The following is an 18,695-nucleotide window of genomic DNA, read 5'->3' as shown; positions in this document are numbered from 1 at the left end:
CAAAGTTTTTATTTTAATTGATGGTCCAGATCAAATAACACCTTCTCTCAAAGACTTCTCTGACCAGCCCTGCCCCTGCAGCAGGCCATATTAATTGCTACCAATTCTGAGCAATTATTTCTTTTACTTTATTAGATTGTAACTCATCATATACGAATTGCCTGCCTCTTCCATCAGACAGTGAACTCCTTGAGGATCAGAAATCTATTTTCATCTATCAAGGTAACCCAGAGTATAGCACATCGACTAAACACACAATCTCAATAAATTTTGAACTTCTGCATTTGTACTTCCTGCAATTACTTCCTTTTCTTGCCTAAGTTCTTATAAAAGTTAATTTTGAAAATGTCAGCCGTCTCAGCTATCTTTAGAGGAAAGGAGGGTAAGGGTGTTTGTTCATGCAGGGACTGAGAAAAAGCACGTCCCTGGGAACCAGGAATGGTGACTGCTGTAGAAATACAAGTGAGGGAAACCACCGGGAGGAAAAAGCACAGCGGGAGAAGCCAGGCCAAATGACAACTGTTTCTTTCCACCAGGAAATCACCTTTTGAGATCTTTCTTTCCTCATATCTGGAGATTTCTGGATATTGTAAATAGAGGGCCCTGTTCCCCCTGTGTCTTCTCTGTGTAGGGTTTCCTCTGTGTTTGTGTGCAGCGGGTGGAGGACGGCTTCCTAATTGGGACCTGTCTCAGGTGGAATAAGAAGAATCAAGACAAGAGGGTTGGTCCATGTTTGCCCAACTTCCCATCATCCTCCTTCCAGCTAATCAAAAGGTAAGCGCGATCCTGTGGGCAGATGCTGTAGCACAGATCTCTCCAGACCAGACCGGGAAGAACAGATATCGCAAGACAGGAATGGCGCAAAAGGGTCCAGAGGCATGAATCCAGCCAGAGTTTGTTCTGGTGTCTCCTAATTTCATTCCCACATTGGCTCTGGAACAATTCCTCTGGTCCTCCAACTCCCCTTTCCCTCTCGACTCCGAAGTCCCCTGCAAACCCTTTAGATCTGCCCTGGAGAGGGAACTGGGATCTGACAGCGGAGGAAAGCCATAAACCAGGGGCGCCCAACCTTCCCCTATGATCTGCATGGTGTTTATCAAGTCCTCACCCTTGAAGTCATTTGTGGTGCTCTCTGCTTTACTGAAGAAAAATGGATTTTGCCTCAATTCCTGATTCCTGTTTAAATATTTAGTTTAATCAGCACAGGCCCAAGTGCCTTTTCCATTTCCCCTGGTGCCTGGGAGCCACGCTGACACCAGCATCATAAAAAATGCATCAGATCCCAGCAACATGCCACTGGCTGGGAGTCGCTCCATCCCTCAAGTCTCAGGGCCTGGCCTCTGCTGCAGCTGCTTCAGGAGAAGCTGGGCTACCATGCAGAAGTCAGTGGAGCTTTGAAAGCTTCACCTCAAATCTTCTCCTGGAGGCAGTGATTGTGACAGGCAAGCAGCCCCCACTCCAGCCCAGATGTGAGGGGCCTTGTGGAGGCGCGAGGGGGTGTGTGTTGGTGGGGAGAGTGGAAGAGGTGGGAACACCAAGGCCACAGAGTCTTCAGACTCTGCCTTTGAAGTTGCTCTGACCTGGGTCCAACATAGGTTCTGTGTGAGTGTGGAGCAGAGAACGGGGACACCTGATGTGAGGAAGCAGCCAGGTTCAAGGGCACAGGAAGGAGACTCTGTGAAATGCTGGAGCCTTCTCTCTTCCCTCGGCTTCCAGAATTCTGGCTCCTAACGTGGGCTCCACCCTCTATTCCATGAACACAGTCTAAATTTCACCCACTAAACCAGAAGCCTGTCGGGGATGGAGGGGAGTCAGGACTTCCAGAGGATGGACACTTGGTCTCCTCTTACAGAAAACAACCAATGATAGGATTTGGCTGGATGGGTCCTGGGCATCCTTTGCCAAAACCTCAAAAAGCTTATACTGCCTGTAGGTGCCCTTTCTTTGGAGCCAGGTCCTCAGCGCTCTGATCTGGGCAATTGAACGGGAAACATCGCATCAGTTGCCACTAATAATATGGTCCTGTCCTGGCTTTGTAAAAGAAGCTCCTTGGGGCAACTCTGTACTACTCATGTTTTTTCCTCCAAAACTTCACAGAGATAAATGGAAACATAAATAACGATTTATTCATCCGGGAGTTCAAAGTTTTGCTTTGAGCCCTCCAACATTTTCTATCCTTTTTGAAATTAAGATGCAGATAACTTCCCTCAGTCTCTTTTATTTTATTTTTTTAATTAATTAATTTATTTATTTTATTTATGTTTGGCTGTGTTAGGTCTTTGTTGCTGTGTGTGGGCTTTCTGTAGTTGTGGCAAGTGGGGGCTACTCTTCGTTGCAGTGCACAGGCTTCTCATTGCGATGGCTTCTCTTGTTGGGGAGCACGGGCTCTAGGTGCACGGGCTTCCGTAGTTGTGGCACACGGGCTCAGTAGTTGTGGCACACGGGCTCAGTAGTTGTGGCACACGGGCTTAGCTGCTCCGCAGCATGTGGGATCTTCCCAGAGCAGGGATTGAACCCGTGTCCCCTGCATTGGCAGGTGGACTCTTAACCACTGCGCCACCAGGGAAGTCCCTCAGTCTCTTTTAGAAAGGGCAACAGCTACAAACCTATGGATAAAGATAAAAGGAGCTGATGAAAGGAGCAAATTCTAGTCTCCATCCCTCAGTCAGGGGGGTTCATGAGCCCCCCTCTGTGCTTTTGGAGTCATCTACACCGTAGGACGTCTAAGGCCAGAACCCTACCAATTTTTTTCTAGCTGCCTAGGATTTCGACAGTCAGAAACCACCAAAAGAAAAGATGGCAGGGGAGTCGGTCTCTGAAGACCACCATCTTGCCAAATCCAGTGGTTGATTGGTTGCTCTGGTTTATCACAGTTGGGCTCCTCCCTTTGTCACATGGCCCCTGGAACCTGTACTCGTCAGGCTTTTTTCCTAGTTCCTTAATTGCTCCCTCAGTCCCCCTTTGCGGCTCTCCTCTCCTGATCACTACTTGAATAGTTCTCAATCTTGGCTGCCCATTAAAATCACCTGAGGAGGGACTTCCCTGGTGGTGCAGTGGTTAAGAATCAGCCTGCCAATGCAGGGAACACGGGTTCGAGCCCTGGGCCGGGAAGATCCCACATGCCACAGAGCAACTAAGCCCATGCACCACAACTACTGAAGCCCGGCGCCTAGAGCCCGTGCTCCGCAACAGGAGAAGCCCACGCACCGCAATGAAGAGTAGCCCCTGCTTGCTGCAACTAGAGAAAGCCTGTGTGCAGCAATGAAGACCCAACGCAGCCAAAACTAAAAAATTAATTTTAAAAAATTAATTTATTTAAAAAAATCACCTGAGGATTTTTTTCTCTTAACTGAAGATCATGGTCAACTCCAAGCTAATTAAATCAGGATCTCTGGGGGTGGGGCCTGGGTATTATAATAGCAGTTTCCTTGGTGCAGCCAAGGTGCAGAACTGACCTCTGCCCTCAATGCTGGCTTGCCCCAGGGTTCAGGCTTCTATGCTCTTTGCCATCTATACTCTCTCCCACGTGATCTGACCAGTCGCCAGCTTCACAGAGTTTCTACATAGTGGTGACTCCCAGACTGCATTTTTAGCCTGGGCCTCTCTGCTGAGCTCCAGAGCCCAGACCCAGTTGTCTATTCGAAACAGATATCTACAAGCACTTGAAAGTACTAATGTTCATGGATTTTGCCCTCTCGTCTCCTACATCCAACCCTTCAGCCAGGGCTATTGGCTCTATCTTAAAAATATATCTTTATTAGCCATGACGGCTATCATTCTATTCCAAGCCTTTGTCACCTCTCTCTCAAAGTATGTTAGCCTCCTAACAAGCCTCTGTGTTTCCATTCCCCTCAGTCCATCCTCTGTACAGCAGCCCAAGTGACGTTTGGTGTCTTTGGGGTTTATTTTTTTGTGTGAACTTTTCAGGAGGCTTTATTTCAGGTCATGATATTATATGCAGCATCACTTATAACCAAGGCACTTTATTTAACATGAAAAAATGCAGTAAGTGGCTCATATTCATGGAATTCACTGGTCTTACCATGTTCCCCATGACCAAGATGTAGTTCTTGGTCTGAACTTTGTTCAGAACTTGGTTCTTGGGCTTCCCTGGTGGCGCAGTGGTTGAGGGTCCGCCTGCCGACGCAGGGGACACGGGTTCGTGCCCCAGTCCGGGAAGATCCCACGTGCTGCGGAGCGGCTGGACCCGTGAGCCATGGCCCATGAGCCTGCGCGTCCTGAGCCTGTGCTCCGCGGCTGGAGAGGCCACAACAGTGAGAGGCCCGCATACTGCAAAAAAAAAAAAAAAAGAACTTGGTTCTTGTAGCTGAAAGAAAGGTGAATGGCCTAGGAAAAACTCAGTGACAATATTGGGTGTAAGGGGAACTAACTATGGCCTACATGACAAGATGTTGTCCAGTATGATTTGGTATAGGATTTTAAAATGTAGCCAGTGTATGTTGCCATTACGTACAGGTCTCAGTACCACAGTTTGAGCTGGAAGGGGTCTCTCTCACTATTATGCCAAATGAAACACAGGAGGAGTTTTGGTTTTCCATCACATAAACTTTGGATTGGTAAGTTTTGAATTCCTAGTGCCCAGGGAGGTTTGATGCCTCCAGAGAACACAGTCATGCTTTTTTGTTATTTTGGCCAAGGGAGCTTAGTTCCCTGACCAGGGATCAACCCAAGCCCCCTGCAGTGGAAGCGCAGAGTCTTAACCGCTGGACTATCATGGAAGTCCCCAGTCATGCTTTTTTTGGTTTTTTTGCGGTACGCGGGCCTCTCACTGTTGTGGCCTCTCCCGTTGCGGAGCACAGGCTCCGGATGCGCAGGCTCAGCAGCCATGGCTCACGGGCCTAGTCTCTTTGCAGCATGTGGGATCTTCCCGGACCGGGGCACGAACCCGTGTCCCCTGCATCAGCATGCAGGCTCTGAGCCACTGCGCCACCAGGGAAGCCCTCCAGTCATGCTTTATTGAATTGGAAGTCAAGACTAGCCCCTTTCTACTTTGTGTTCTTCATATTCCAGTTGATCTTTTTAAAACATAAATCAGATCCCTGTTACTCCTGTGTTAAAAACCTTTCCATTATACTTAGAACAAAATTCAAACACTTTACTGTGGCCTCCTAGGCCCTACATGATTGGACCCTGCTCACTTCCCTGATCTCATCTCCTACCTCCACTGGCCTTCCTAGGTCACGATCAGGTCAGGCTGAGTCTTGATTTGGGGAATTGGCACTTGCTGTTCCTTTGTCCTGGCATGTTGCTCCCCACATGTCCCAGTAGTTCACTTCATCCCATCATTAGGTCTCTTTTGAGTTCTTATGTCCAAGAGGCCTTCCCTGACCACCATCATAACTTTTTGTTTCTTTATCCAGATTTACTTTCTGTAGGACATTTATCATTGTACACTAGCATATCTATGGATTGGTTTCTCTGTCTTCTCCACTAGAATATAAGCTCCAGGGAGACAGGTGCTTTGTCTATTTTTTTTTTTTTTTTTTTGCTTTGTCTATCTTGTTCACAATGCCTTTAACAGTACTCATTATCTACTTGTTGAATGAAAAGGGCACTTTTGTAGACGAGACTTATATTCTTGGTAGCCTCCACCCTACTCCCCACCATAGAAGCATTGATTGGGATCTGAGGAGCCGGAGTGCTTCCTGACAAAGAAACACAATTAAGGGGTTAAAAGGTGCATTACCTTATTGGTAATCTGCTGTTGCTCATGGGAATGTGTGATAGCTCACAGGTGTGCTGGGGAAGAAAAAAATTGGGGGATGCTTACACTGGCACTTAGCTGAGGGGCATCACATCTGGGTGTTCCTTTCTCTTAGCACTACTAAGCCAACCATGTCAGCCAGAAGGAGAGACAAACCAAGATGAGATAAATTGAGCTCTGTCTAAAGGATCTGAGCAGGACTTAAGTGGAGTGGTGCTGGGCCCTCTTCTCTCTATGTATCTCTCTTTTATTCAGCTTAGTCTCTGTATGTCCCTTAGTCTCTGTATATAGTGCTCAGTGTCTTCTGGCTGAATCTATGTTTACTTAAAATCAAGGGGTGGTTACCGTCTGTATGAGTTTCCTAGGGCTGCCGCAACAAATTACCACAACTTGGGTGGCTTCAAACAACAGATATTTACTCCCTCATGGTTCTGAAGGCCAGAAGCCAGAAACGAAGGTGTCAGAAAACTTAGTTCTTTCTGGGGGCTTTGACGGAGAATCTGTTCCACGCCTCTTCTCCAATATCTGTTGGTTGCTGGCAGTCTTTGGCATTGCCTTGGCTTATAGTTCAGAACACCAGTCTTTGCCTCTACCTTCACATGCCTTCTCCTCTTCACTCTGTGTCCTCTCTTCTTCTGTTTCACACAGGGACACTTGTCGTTGGATATAGGGACAACCCTAATTCAGGATGATCTTACCTCCAGATCATTAATTTCATCTGCAAATACCTTTTTTCTAAATAAGGTCACATTTGCAGATTCCAGGTGGACATATATTTTGGGGGACCACCATTCAACCCACTATACCATCTTAGAGGCAAGAGGGTTAAGTTAGGAAATAGGCAGATTTGCTTTATTAGGCTGTGTCCCTTCCCTTCTCTTCCTGTTCTTTTCATCCCCCACTCCCACCCTCCTACCCCAGCTGCCTTCTTCATCCTGGGAGCAGAACTCTCTCCAGCTGAGAATTTTGCCTGTGGGAGGTCAGCCCTGGGCATTCCCCCTTGTCTTCACCATCTGTCTTGGTCAGTGACTTGCGTGGCTCTTTGCCCGTGCCCTGCCTGTTTGCACATTTGGACCTGGACTCTGATCTCCTGGACCTAGACCGGCTAAACCTGTTTTCTCCGAAGCTGAAGGACTCAGGGAACCTGCTTCTTCCCCTGGGGGCAGGGTTTGGTTTATTCCTCAGACAAGACAGACCTGGTTCTCAGCTGGTGGTGACACAGAAGAGGGTATTTCTGGCCCAGATCTCTCAAACTCCAGGTCTGTTCATCCACCTCATTCTTTTTTTTTTTTTTTTTTTTTGCAGTACGCGGGCCTCTCACTGTTGTGGTCTCTCCCGTTGCGGAGCACAGGCTCCAGATGCGCAGGCTCAGCGGCCATGGCTCACGGGCCCAGCCGCGGCATGTGGGATCCTCCCGGACCAGGGCACGAACCCGCGTCCCCTGCATCGGCAGGCGGACTCTCAACCACTGCGCCACCAGGGAAGCCCGGCACCTCTTTTTTGTTGGCTGTGCCGCACGGCATGTGGGTTCTTAGTTCCCGGACCAGGGATCAAACCCGTGCCCCCTGCATTGGAAGCACATTGGAAGTGTGGAGTCTTAACCACTGAACCGCCAGGGAAGTCGCTCAAAGTGCACCTTGCGCACAGCTTGTCTAAAACTGAACCTGTCAACCATCCCTCTTCCCCACAACTTGCCTCCCCTACTGTACTTTCTACTCACTGAATCACATCTCTCTCCACCCACTTGCTGATAACCACATGTTACCCTTTTACTCCAAACCTCCCCAAAGGCACCAGATTCTGTAGCTCCCACCCCCTAAGTCTCTCTCAAACCCATCTACATCTCGCATATCCCACTGCCTCTACTCTAGGTTATCATCCCTTTGCACCAACCTGCCGACTGATCTCACAGCCTCGACTCGACTCTCCAGCCTCTCCAATCCACTTTCTTTGCTGCTATCTGAGTCATTCCTACAAACACTCCCTGTTGTATCCCTTCAACACTTCCCATTGCCTTTTAGGATTCTATTTCCTGACCCCACACCCTGTGCTGTCATCATCGCCAATTCAAATCCACAGCACTCCAGCACTTTATAGATTAAGAAAAATAAGAGCACTTAGGTCAATTAGGTTACCCTTCCAGGGGCTCATCCCTGTCTACGTTGTGATTTCCAGTCCCTTTTCCAGTATCTGGAGGCAATGTTGTCACTAGAGAAGGAACCTCCTTGTGGATGCAACCAAATGGCTGAGCTAACTCCTCTTTGAGGGCATGAGAGAACCATGGAATCCTAAAACACACACTTCCAAAAATTAAGATCTGGGACTGGTCTTGGGTTTCATGTTTTTAGCACAGGGGATCAATGGAAGGAGAAGCTCCATGGCTAAAGAAGCTAGGAAACTCCAACTCTGGTTTCCTTTCCCTTAGGGGCTCCATTGCTTTGATTCTTGCTTTCTTCTGGAATACAGTCATCTGCTTGTAAAACCCAGGACCACCTTGGAATAGCTGAGAGAGACTGGCCTTTTTCCAAAAGAATTTTTACTAAATAACACATAAGTTAATGAAAGAAAAGGGAAAGAGAGAGAGAGAGAAATCAAAGAAAACACAAAGGACAAGATATGGTACTTATCTAAAGACTGGCATCTGGTTTCAGATTAATTACATTCTAGACCCCCAGGCTGCTTTCTTGAGTTCAATATCAGAAAGTTCCCAGACTCTGGCCAGCCCTTATTTTTTTTGCATGTATAAAAATTCCATCCTGATGTTGAGACAAAAACCAACCCTCTGTCTTATCTATAGCTTTCTTGCAGCATCCACTTTTTTTCAGCTAAGCTGTGGGATGCTGGGGACTGCACAGGGAAGATTCTGGGCCTTTTGGCAATCCCTTATCGTGGTTCTTTAATCACAACGGCCATGCCAGGAAATTTTACCCTTGCGGAGGCTGGATTTTCCCTGGGGTTTCTGGCATGATCTGAGAGACCCCTCTTTCTTAGTAATGAGGATGGCTGGAATAGAGAGAAGTGACATGTAAGTATGAAGCTTAACATGTGCCCAACACATTGTATATTTCACTTTTTAGCACAAGCATTCGCCATAGGTGTCAATCACTAGTCATGATTTGTAGAACTTGAGGACCTGAGGGGTTAAGCAACTTGCTCAAGGTGTTAAAGCTGAACAGTCAAACTAGGAGTGAAGTTTGGGTTGATTGATGACAAGTTTGTGATCTGAGCCATGCAGCCTGAGGAGGTAGAAGTGCCTTTGCTTTCTTTGAAGGCACAGGCTTTTCCACCCTTCTTTGTATGTTTTTTTTTTCCAATCTAGAGACATTTGCTGAACTCTCTTATGTGCATACCTCTTTGATATTAGGAGGTATAAAAGTTTCCTAGACAAAGTCCCTGCATTCAACTCTGCACCTGGCTCTCTATGTTGAGCCCATCATTCACGGGCACTTATTCTTTCAGATATTGAGCACCTATTATGTAGAAGACACTGGCCCAGGATCTGGAGATGAAAGAGGTTAAACACACAGAATCTGGGCTTCCCTGGTTGCACAGTGGTTAAGAACCCACCTGCCAGTGCAGGGGACCCAGGTTCGAGCCCTGGTCTGGGAAGGTCCCACATGCCGTGGAGCAACTAAGCCCATGTGCCACAACTACTGAGCCTGTGCTCTAGAGCCCGTGAGCCACAACTACTGAGCCTGCATGCCACAACTACTGAAGCCCACACGCCTAGATCCCGTGCTCTGCAACGAGAGAAGCCACCAAAACAAGAAGCCCGTGCGCCATAACGAAGAGTAGCCCCTGCTCGCCTCCACTAGAGAAAGACCACGCACAGCAATGAAGACCCAATGCAGCTAAAAATAAATAAATAAACAAATTTATTAAAAAAAATAAAAGAATCCGCCTGCCAATGCAAGGGACACGGGTTTGAGCCCTGGTCTGGGAAGATCTCACATACCGCAGAGCAACTAAGCCCATGCGCCACAACTACTGAACCTGCGCTCTAGAGCCTGTGAGTCACAACTACTGAGCCTGTGCTATAGAGCCCGTGGTCTGCAACAGGAGAAGCCACCGCAATGAGAGTCCTGCGCACCACAACGAAGAGGAGCCCCTGCTCGCCGCAACTAGAGAAAGCCCACACACAACAACAAAGACCCAACGCAGCCCAAAATAAATAAATTAAAAAAAAAAAAAAAAAAAACTACACAGAATCTAGAGGAAGGAAGAGCCTGGGTTCTGCCACCATCATTACCTCCTACTACTCACCCCCTTCCCCCCAAACTCTGAGCCCTTTCATGGAGGGCGTGGGGTTGGGGCTCCTGGATAAGGCTGTTCCTAAGGGGAGGAGGTAGGTACGGATGGAGGGAGTTTTCTTGGCACTTTTTGCCCATTTATCGTGGTTAGTACCTGGTAAGGTGCACAAAATTGTGGAAATGAGACAAGGAACTAACAGAAACAGAAATATTTTGAAGGGGAGAAATTGCTCATTTATTCAAAAATAATGGGAAAACCCCTTAGTAGAGCTTGTGATCTATTATTCCTTTGCAGTTTATGGTTTCCAGGTGGCCTTTTCACTTGGAGAAATTCTTCCTGGTTAAGAGATTTCTAGGCCAAAGGAAAGGGCTGAATTATCCCAATACTGCTGCCAGTTTATGGTTTGACTCCAGCTAAATTATTCAACCTATTTAGGTGTCAGCTCAGAAACGGAGAGGGTGATGTCAGATACGTCACAATATGTTTTCCGTGGGATCTCCAGTAAAAGGGTTATGAGAAATAACAGTTATGCAGTGTGCATAACAAAACACTTCTGCTTTTTTCTCTAGGTCAAAAGAGCTGATGCAGGATCACAATTTGACTCATGGCATAAAACCTTTGGGAATCTGAAACTTTCTTGAGTTAAAAAAAAGCAACAGACACCTGTACTTGCACAGTGCTCTGTGCTGAATGGTTTACAAAGCATTTTAAGATATCACAACTGATCCTTACCCCATCTGTGAAGTGGAATTAGTGTGCCCCCATTTTATACTTAAAGAAACTTGGGTCACACAATCAAGGTAATTCAGGCAAAGGTACTTTATTTTTTATTTTATTTTTTACTTTCCCTCAGCTATCTAGAAAATTATTTTTTTCACCTCAGTAATTTGTGATAATGGACCGTCACAAATGCCATCACCAGACAAACAAAACACAATCTTCTTTTCTGGGGACACTTCCCATCCCTGCACAGACCCCAAAGCCAGAGTCAACAACACACAGCTGTAAAGCACCAGAAACTCCAAACAACCTAGGACAGTAAGGGATCATCTTCATGTGTATTTTACAACAACGTCTGGGAGTAGCTTGGAATGGATTGGCTTCTCTAAAGAAAGTTGTTTGTGCTCATTTTGGGGGAGAGCCAGCTCAGATTCAACTCTACTTGGTTCTTTGTTTCTGTGAGGGTATGAAGGCTGAGAAAACAGGGGTTGTCTAGAGAATTCGCATGGGAAAATAATAACTTTAAAAGCTTTAGGTACATAACCAGTTAACAGTCCATCAACAGTAAGCTGATTGGCACGATCTCTTTTTTGAGGGGCTGTGGTGATGATGAACTGTAGGGCCCTGTTCCCGGAAGGGCAAAGGAAGCCCCCCTCCTCTAATGGTCTCTTCTCCCAGCCGGGCTGCACTGCAAGCCTGTCTAGAGGCAAGGCCTCCAGGTGTGGGGAAATAGGTTTTATTCAGCCCGGTTTTGGGGTGAACGCGGATAGACCTGACAACGTAGTTACGGTAGACTTGGAAGGGAAGGGGCCTGTTTTTCTAGCCTTGTCCCCAGATAAGTCTCTGCCCGGAGAAGCTGCAGGCACCTGGGGTCCTCCTGGCTCCAGGGCCTGCCATCTCCAGGCCTGCCGCATTAACATCACCACGAGGAAGGCGCCCTGCTGCGAGCACTTATTTGCATCCAAGTGTTTGCACCGAGTCAGGGGCTCACGTGCTCGAGGTCACACAGACTGGGTCTCTCCAGGGACAGAAGCGGGGAGGAAGCCCTGTCTCGGGGTGGGCAGGTGCCGGGGTACGCTGGTACGCCCTCCACTTCCAGTTAGGTCCCCCACGCCGCCCCCCCTCCCCAATTCCCTGCTGGCCCCAAGCGCTCCGGCCTCCCGGGGGGCCGGGAACTCGGCCTCGCTAGCCCGGCGCTGGGGGCGGGCACCTGCTCCCACCCCTCGGCGTCCCCTCCCCTTCACTTCCCCCTCCCCTTCACTTCCCCCTCCCCTTCACTTCCCTCCCCTTCACTTCCCCCTCCCCTTCACTTCCCCCTCCCCTTGTTCCCTCACTCCCCTCCCCCCCGCGGCTAGGCGCGGCGGCGGCGGCGGCGGCGGCGGCGGCGGCCGGGGCTGAGGCGGCGGCGGCGGCAGTGGCGGCGGCAGTGGCGGCGGCAGCGGGCGGGGCTCGGCTCGGGCTCCGCGGGCGGGCGGGCGGACATGGCGGCCAACATGTACCGGGTCGGAGGTAGGAAGGCTCGGCCCGACCCGGCCCGTCTGGGAGCGGGCTCCGGGAGTGGGGGGTAGGGGCGAGTTCACCCTAACCGCTGGGAGCCACGGGCGCCCGGGCTGAGGGCGCATGGGGCTGGGGGCCTGCGGAGGGGGCCGGGGCTGCCCCCCCTCCCCCACCGTGGCCCACAAGGGGCCGGGGCCCATCCACACCCCCACATCCCAACCAGGGTTTTAGACCAGGCCTGTACTTGGGGGTATGAATTATCAGACGCCACCCCACCTCAACCCGTGAAACCCCCATGGGGGTCAGGGGCCGTCGAGCCCCCTACGAGGGTGGTCTTTCCTCGCGTGGCTTCTAGGCGTTGGGGGTTTGGAGAGAGTGGAGGGACATCTCTCCTCTACTGCTCCCCTTCATTGGGGGTGTGGGTGGGGGCGATGGGGGTCTAGCCAGGGGCACAGCTGGATAGGCCTGTTTGCGGGGACAGGGCCCTGCACCTCTCCTTCGTCCCTCTCCCTTACGTTTCTTGTCCAGCGCCCCCCAGGAATGGGGCTTAGAGGGGCCGGGGCATCGCAGCCTGGGGTGGGGAGTGGAGCTCTGCCTGGACGTTTGCTCTGCTGTCTGCCTCCTTCCCAGCCTTCTGCAGAAGAGAGAAATAAGGTCAAACAAACTTTCTCCCTACTCAAGACGCCCTCCTCCCTCTTTTCCTGGTAAAATAATAATTCAGATAAGTGACGTGTTTGTGTGTAAGACTGGCTCTTCTCTGCTCATTAGCCGAGCTCCTTTGATGGATGGTGGTGGGAATGGCCTGGCTAAATGAGGCCACTTTGCAGAAGGGAGACGGGAAAGAGCCACTAAGATAGACAATAACACTGCAGCCCAGCCTCTCAAATAAACACACAGTGGGAAGTTTCCAGTGAGCCTATTAGATGAGAGGAAAAACCACACTTGAAAATTTATATCCTTTTTGTTGAAAGGCTGCAGCAATTGCTTTATAACGAGACCCAAAATGGATCTGGATTAAATATGGTATTAAAAAGGCTGGTTATCACCTCCACAGAGCTCTGCCTCTCAAAAAGTGACCCCTCTCCTTTTTCGCCCCCTCATCTTCCTAGATAGAGCTGTGAAAAAGTTTGTCAATGTGCTTCTGCTCTGCTCACCTGATTTTTTTTTAAGTTGGTGATTGAAATGTACTTTGGGCTGCTAAGCCTTTCAAGATGCTCTGAATTTGTCTTAGGTCAATAGTTTTATGTGAGAAGTCTACTCCAGGGCAAATTGGATTGGAGTGAAAAGATGTGGAAGCAGTTATCGTATGAAAGACACATGTTTAGTCAGCTCTGACTACTCAATGATAAGAGGTGTCTTTTTGTTTATTATTAAAGAAATGACACATGTGGGACAGAAGTCTAGGAGAACTTGAATAAAACATTAATTGAAATGAAAATGCCAGGAAAATAAGGGTCTGTGAATGGTAAGCACATAAGAAAGAGAATATATTGAGGCTGCATTACTCAGTTTGCTTTTACCAGGAAATGAATCACGGGCATGCTTCATTTTGAATGTGAATTACCTAATATAAAAAAAGTCATAAATTGACAAATGTGAACTTTATGTTGAAAAGATTAAGCTCTTTACTTCCTTTAATTACAGATTATGTCTACTTTGAGAATTCCTCTAGCAATCCGTACCTCATCAGAAGGATAGAAGAACTCAACAAGGTATACACTGAGTGTTCTTGATTCTAATATTAAGAAATATTTGTTGCCCATTGATGGGTAATTGGGTAAAGGGCATAAGAGGTGATTTTACTTAAAGTTCCAGACTCTTTGAAAGTAGAGATTTCAGATTAGAGAATTATGCAGGATTCTGAATATTCTTTTGCTTTTTATAATTACCTCTGATACTAAATGTTGATATTGAATATGTAACATCTGTAAGATTTCTTCAAATTGCTTTGAGCTTCTCAGAGCAGGTCACTCCTGTAACTCAGTCCCTGTTTATATTTGAAGTCATAATTTGTGTTTCTCCCTTTTTAGTTATTTTTTAATTAAATTAAAATTTTAATTTAATTTTTAAAAATTAATTTTAAATTAATTTTTTCCTCTTTCAGCTTGAGAAGCAGGAAGTTAGGGAATATGATATTTAAGGGAATTTGTAAAATTCTAGACTAGGCTAACTAATAAGAATACAGTTTTGGCATAATTATAAAGTGACTTTTTGTACCTTAGGCCCAAGTAAATAAAACTTTTACATCAAGGTTTGTCCCTAATCGCAGGTGTCCAGGACATCAGAAGCATTATGAGTGTTGGCAGTAGCTGAGCTTTTACAGTGGAGGCACTCAAACAATCATAAATGACATGGACCATAGATTTCTGATGGTTGAGGGTTAATTGTGTAGCTGGTGAGAATTCACATTGTTAAAATTTTGGGGGCTGTCTAGCTAATACCTTTCCTCCAAAATACCATCTGGAGACTCTGGTCCCGTTTTGAGTCCCAGGAAACCAGATTGGCCAAGGGCATGCCTGGCTTATGAGCGTTGAGGTCTTGGTTCACTTTTGGGGATACCCTGGGGACCTTGCATTTAAAAAATTTCCATAGTATTTGAGACCACCACCAAATGAAGAAAATGGCCTCAGGATTAGGTCAGTCTGTTGAGATGTCTTCCTGGTGTGCTTCTCTTTTATATTATTGATGTAAGGTATAAGAATTTAGGCAATTCCAGGGAATTCCCTGGTGGTCCAGTGGTTAGGACTCGGTGCTTTCACTGCTGGGGCCCAGGTTCCATCCCTAGTTGGGGAAGTAAGATCCTGCAAGCCACGCTCGGCATGGCCAAATAAATAAATAAATAAATAAAAGGCTTAAAAAAAGAATTTAGGCATTCCACACTGTTCACTGCATCAGCTTACTTGGAAACTTAACTAGGATTCGAGGAGAAATATTGCCCTATGAGACCTGTATTCTCTGGCTGCTCCCTGCTTTGTTCATTCGGCTCTAAGTGCAGTAAGCTCTTTCTTGCCTGTTTCTCTCTCTCACTTTTTTTTTTGGCTGCGCCACCTGTCTTGCAGGATCTTAGTTCCCTGACCAGGGATTGAACCCAGGGCCACGGCAGTGAAGCACCAAGTCCTAACCACTGGACCCTCTTGGCTGTTTCTCATATGCACCCACCTTAGGACTGTCTGGTTGTTCCCAGCCCCCCATACCTTGCTGTTTTCCCCCACATCATTTATCACCTTCAGATATACTTAATGAATGTGTTTACAGGCATACCTCAGATATTGTGGGTTCAGTTCAGACCACTGCAATGAAGCAGCTATTGCAGTAAAACGAGTCACATGAATTTTTTAGTTTCCCAGTGCATATAAAAGTTGTGTTTATACCATACTGTAGTCTATTAAGTGTACATTATGTCTAAAAAAAGATGTACATGCCTAATTTAAAAATACTTCACTGCTAAAAATTGCTAGCTATCATCTGAGCCTTCAGTGAGCCTTCATAAAATAATATTAAAGATCACTGATCATAGGTTGCCATAACAAATATCATAATAATGAAAAAGTTTGAAATACCGCAAGATTTACCAAAATGTGACAGACACGAAGTAAGCAAATGCTATTGGAAAAATGGCGTAGACTTGCTCCACCGAGTGTTGCCATAAACCATTGATTTGTAAAAAAAAACACAATATCTGAGAAGTGCAGTGAACCGAAGCGCAATAAAATGAGTTGTGCCTATATTTTCATTGCCTGTTTTCCCAAACTAGAATGTAAGCTCTATGTGTGTAGTGATCTTTTCTGTTCACTAATGCATCCGAAGTGCCTTAGAGTAGTGGCTGGCACATAGTTAAGTAAACATTTTTTGAATTAATGAATTTCTCAGATGTCTGATGTTAATACTTGTACATGGCTTTACTGTTTACAAAGTACTTTGATTCATTCATTTTACAAATATTTCTGGGGACCTACTGCTTTTAGATACGCACTTTTAGGAACTGAAAGATGAACAAGATAGGTCTAGTAGTGGAGATGGACATCAGCTAAATAATTCCACAGGCAGAAGGAAAATTGCATCTGTGCTAAATTTACAAACATCAGAGCATGGTGCTCTGGAAGCATATAATCTGGAGATTCACGTTTGTCACCTCTTTTGAGCCTCCCAGTACCTTAAACCTTTAAGGTAGATGGATCATGGATTGTTGTGAAGCACACTGTGGTTAAGTAACTTAAATGCCTGGGTTACACATCTAGCTGGAACCTGGATCATTTCACACTTCTTTATCATTATATTACTCTTCACTTCAAAGGTCCCTCCCCTCCCCCACATTCTCACCTTCTCCCTGCGCCTCTGCTTTCTCAAAGAGTGGTTAATATACGAGCAGTCCTTAGGGGACTGAGGGTGACTGAACTGTGAGAGATCAGAGTCTCTGTAATTTCAGAGTGGCAGTCTGGATGGAGTATTGATAAAAAGGAACTGCAATAGGCTAATTAATTACTAAATATTTACACAGGACCTTTATTTCTGAAGGGATGTGAGAGATCTCATTTTAAGTAAGTAATTAAATATTTCTCGAGCACTTGTTATGTAGCAGGCACTATGCTAGGCTCAGCTACAACAGTGACCAATATGGACATGGTCTCTGCCCACACAGGGTCTCCGTTCTCATGAGGGAGACACATGAAAAGATGAGTTAACAGGTGTAAAGAAAATAGCGATAAATGGTGTTAACTTCTAGAAAGGAAATAAGCAAGAGCCTTGACCCTTGACATAGAGAATAACAGAGGTTGCTTCCTTTGGATAGGGAGTGAAGGACTTTAAGGACATTGAAGTTGAGGCCTAAAGGATGAGAAGGAGGTAGCCTCAGGAAGAGGGGCCACAGGAGTTCCAGAAAGGCCTTGAGCGGGTCAGAGGTCAAGTTGGCTAAGTGGGGAAATTTTTTTTTTTTTTTTTGTGGTACGCGGGCCTCTCACTGTTGTGGCCTCTCCCGTTGCGGAGCACAGGCTCCGGACGCGCAGGCCCAGCGGCCATGGCTCACAGGCCCAGCCGCTCCGCGGCCTGTGGGATCTTTCCGGACCGGGGCACAAACCCGTGTCCCCTGCATCGGCAGGCAGACTCTCAACCACTGCGCCACCAGGGAAGCCCGGGAAATTTAACATGATTAGAAAATCCAAATAATGAATTTAAGAACACTTGATATATTATTATTTTTTAAAATTAATTAATTTATTTTTGGCTGCATTGGGTCTTTGCTGCTGCACGCAGGCTTACTCTAGTGGTGAACGAGGGGCTACCCTTTGCTGCGGTGCGTGGGCTTCTCATTGCGGTGGCCTCTCCTGTGTGGAGCATGGGCTCTAGGCACGCGGGCTTCAGTAGTTGGGGCACATGGGCTCAGTAGTTGCGGCTCGCCGGTTCTAGAGCGTAGGCTCAGTAGTTGTGGCACATGGGCTTAGCTGCTCCACAGCATGTGGGATCTTTTAGTGCAGCGAGTGGGCTCTGGTGCGCATGGGTTCAGTAGTTGCAGTGAGCGGGCTCTCTAGTTGTGCTGCACAGGCTTAGTAATGCGGCACGCAGGCTCTAGAGTGTGCAGGGTTAGTTGCCCTGTGGCATGTGGGATCTTAGTTCCCTGACTGGGGATCGAACCCACATCCCCTGCATTGGAAGGCAGATTCTTAACCATTGGACCACTAGGGAAGTCCTGAAATAGACTTTTGTCTCAATTTTTCTTCCCCAGACTTTTAGGTGCAAAACTGAATATATTGGTTGATAAACACAGTTCGACATTGTTTTATCTCTTTTTTTTTTTTTTTTTTTGAGGGACTGGTTCTTTATTTCAAAAAGACATTTATCAATGTTCAGTATCAAAACAGTTACACTATTGTTTTTTCTTTCCCCAATTGGCCCCCAAGGAGACCACACCAAAGGGGAGTACATTTTAAGCCAATTAAGCTGTAGGATGCACACCTAACTGACCTCACTGAACCCTCACCAAAAAGGGGAGATTGGGTAGGGAAAGAAACTTTGAAAGATCAGCACACTGCCAGCCTAGACTGTAGAGGGCTGTCACAGCCAGGTGGGGTGACCAGTGTGCCCCAGCCCCAAAGAAGCGAAGTTTCAAAATAATATAAAATTTAAAAACAATTTTGTGTATAAGCTATTCAAGATTTCTCCAGGACTAACTGCTACAACACACAATGAGATGGCAGTTTTAGAGACAGCAGCTTCAGACCCAGAAAAGGGTGATGAGATGAGTTTCATATGGCTAAATCAGTGGTAGAACATAATTTTCTTTCCTTTCTTTCAAGGAGGCGGGAGAGCAAATAAGTGGTCACCTCAAAATAAGGGGCACATGATCCATTCTGTGAGTGATTGGGAATGGGGTAGAGCTGGGACAAGGATTTGGTCTCAGAGGCCTCACCATCTTAATCTCATCTGGTCACTTCTGATGGAAAAAAAAAAGTTGCCCAAAGATACCGTAAAGCTGAAAACCTGAACAGCGCTTTTTTTTTTTTTTTGG

The 18,695-nt window shown here is 46.8% G+C and overlaps 1 protein-coding gene and 1 long non-coding RNA gene across 7 annotated transcripts in view; one reads left to right on the top strand and one right to left on the bottom strand.

The window, feature by feature from the left end:
- The window catches only part of MTA3 (metastasis associated 1 family member 3), a 198,744-nt gene that overhangs the window by 30,512 nt on the left and 149,537 nt on the right, over positions 1 to 18,695 (top strand). For 5 of the 6 annotated variants that reach the window (XR_002644571.2, XM_022573966.2, XM_022573965.3 and 2 more), the window contains exons 1-2: positions 12,092 to 12,205; positions 13,838 to 13,905. Coding sequence is in view for 4 of the 6 variants with exons in the window: in XM_022573966.2 (XP_022429674.1) it covers positions 12,178 to 12,205; positions 13,838 to 13,905 (96 nt within the window). In the remaining 2 variants the exon portion in view is untranslated. Of the gene's footprint in view, positions 1 to 12,091; positions 12,206 to 13,837; positions 13,906 to 18,695 lie in introns of those variants that run through there. The other variant, XM_089923236.1, reaches the window with a different exon arrangement.
- Positions 2,101 to 11,966, bottom strand: LOC149747766 (uncharacterized). The gene is made up of 2 exons (XR_016395459.1): positions 7,619 to 11,966; positions 2,101 to 2,606 (listed from the first exon to the last, which is right to left on the bottom strand). It is a non-coding gene; the product is annotated as an uncharacterized LOC149747766 (long non-coding RNA).

This window comes from Delphinapterus leucas, chromosome 13 (genome assembly GCF_059928025.1).
Source record: "Delphinapterus leucas isolate spDelLeu-1000000601 "Yukka" chromosome 13, BTC_Dleu_Yukka2, whole genome shotgun sequence".
NCBI classification, from domain to species: domain Eukaryota; kingdom Metazoa; phylum Chordata; class Mammalia; order Artiodactyla; family Monodontidae; genus Delphinapterus; species Delphinapterus leucas.
Note: the sequence above shows the minus strand (reverse complement) of the source record. Positions and strands in the feature narration are given on the sequence as shown.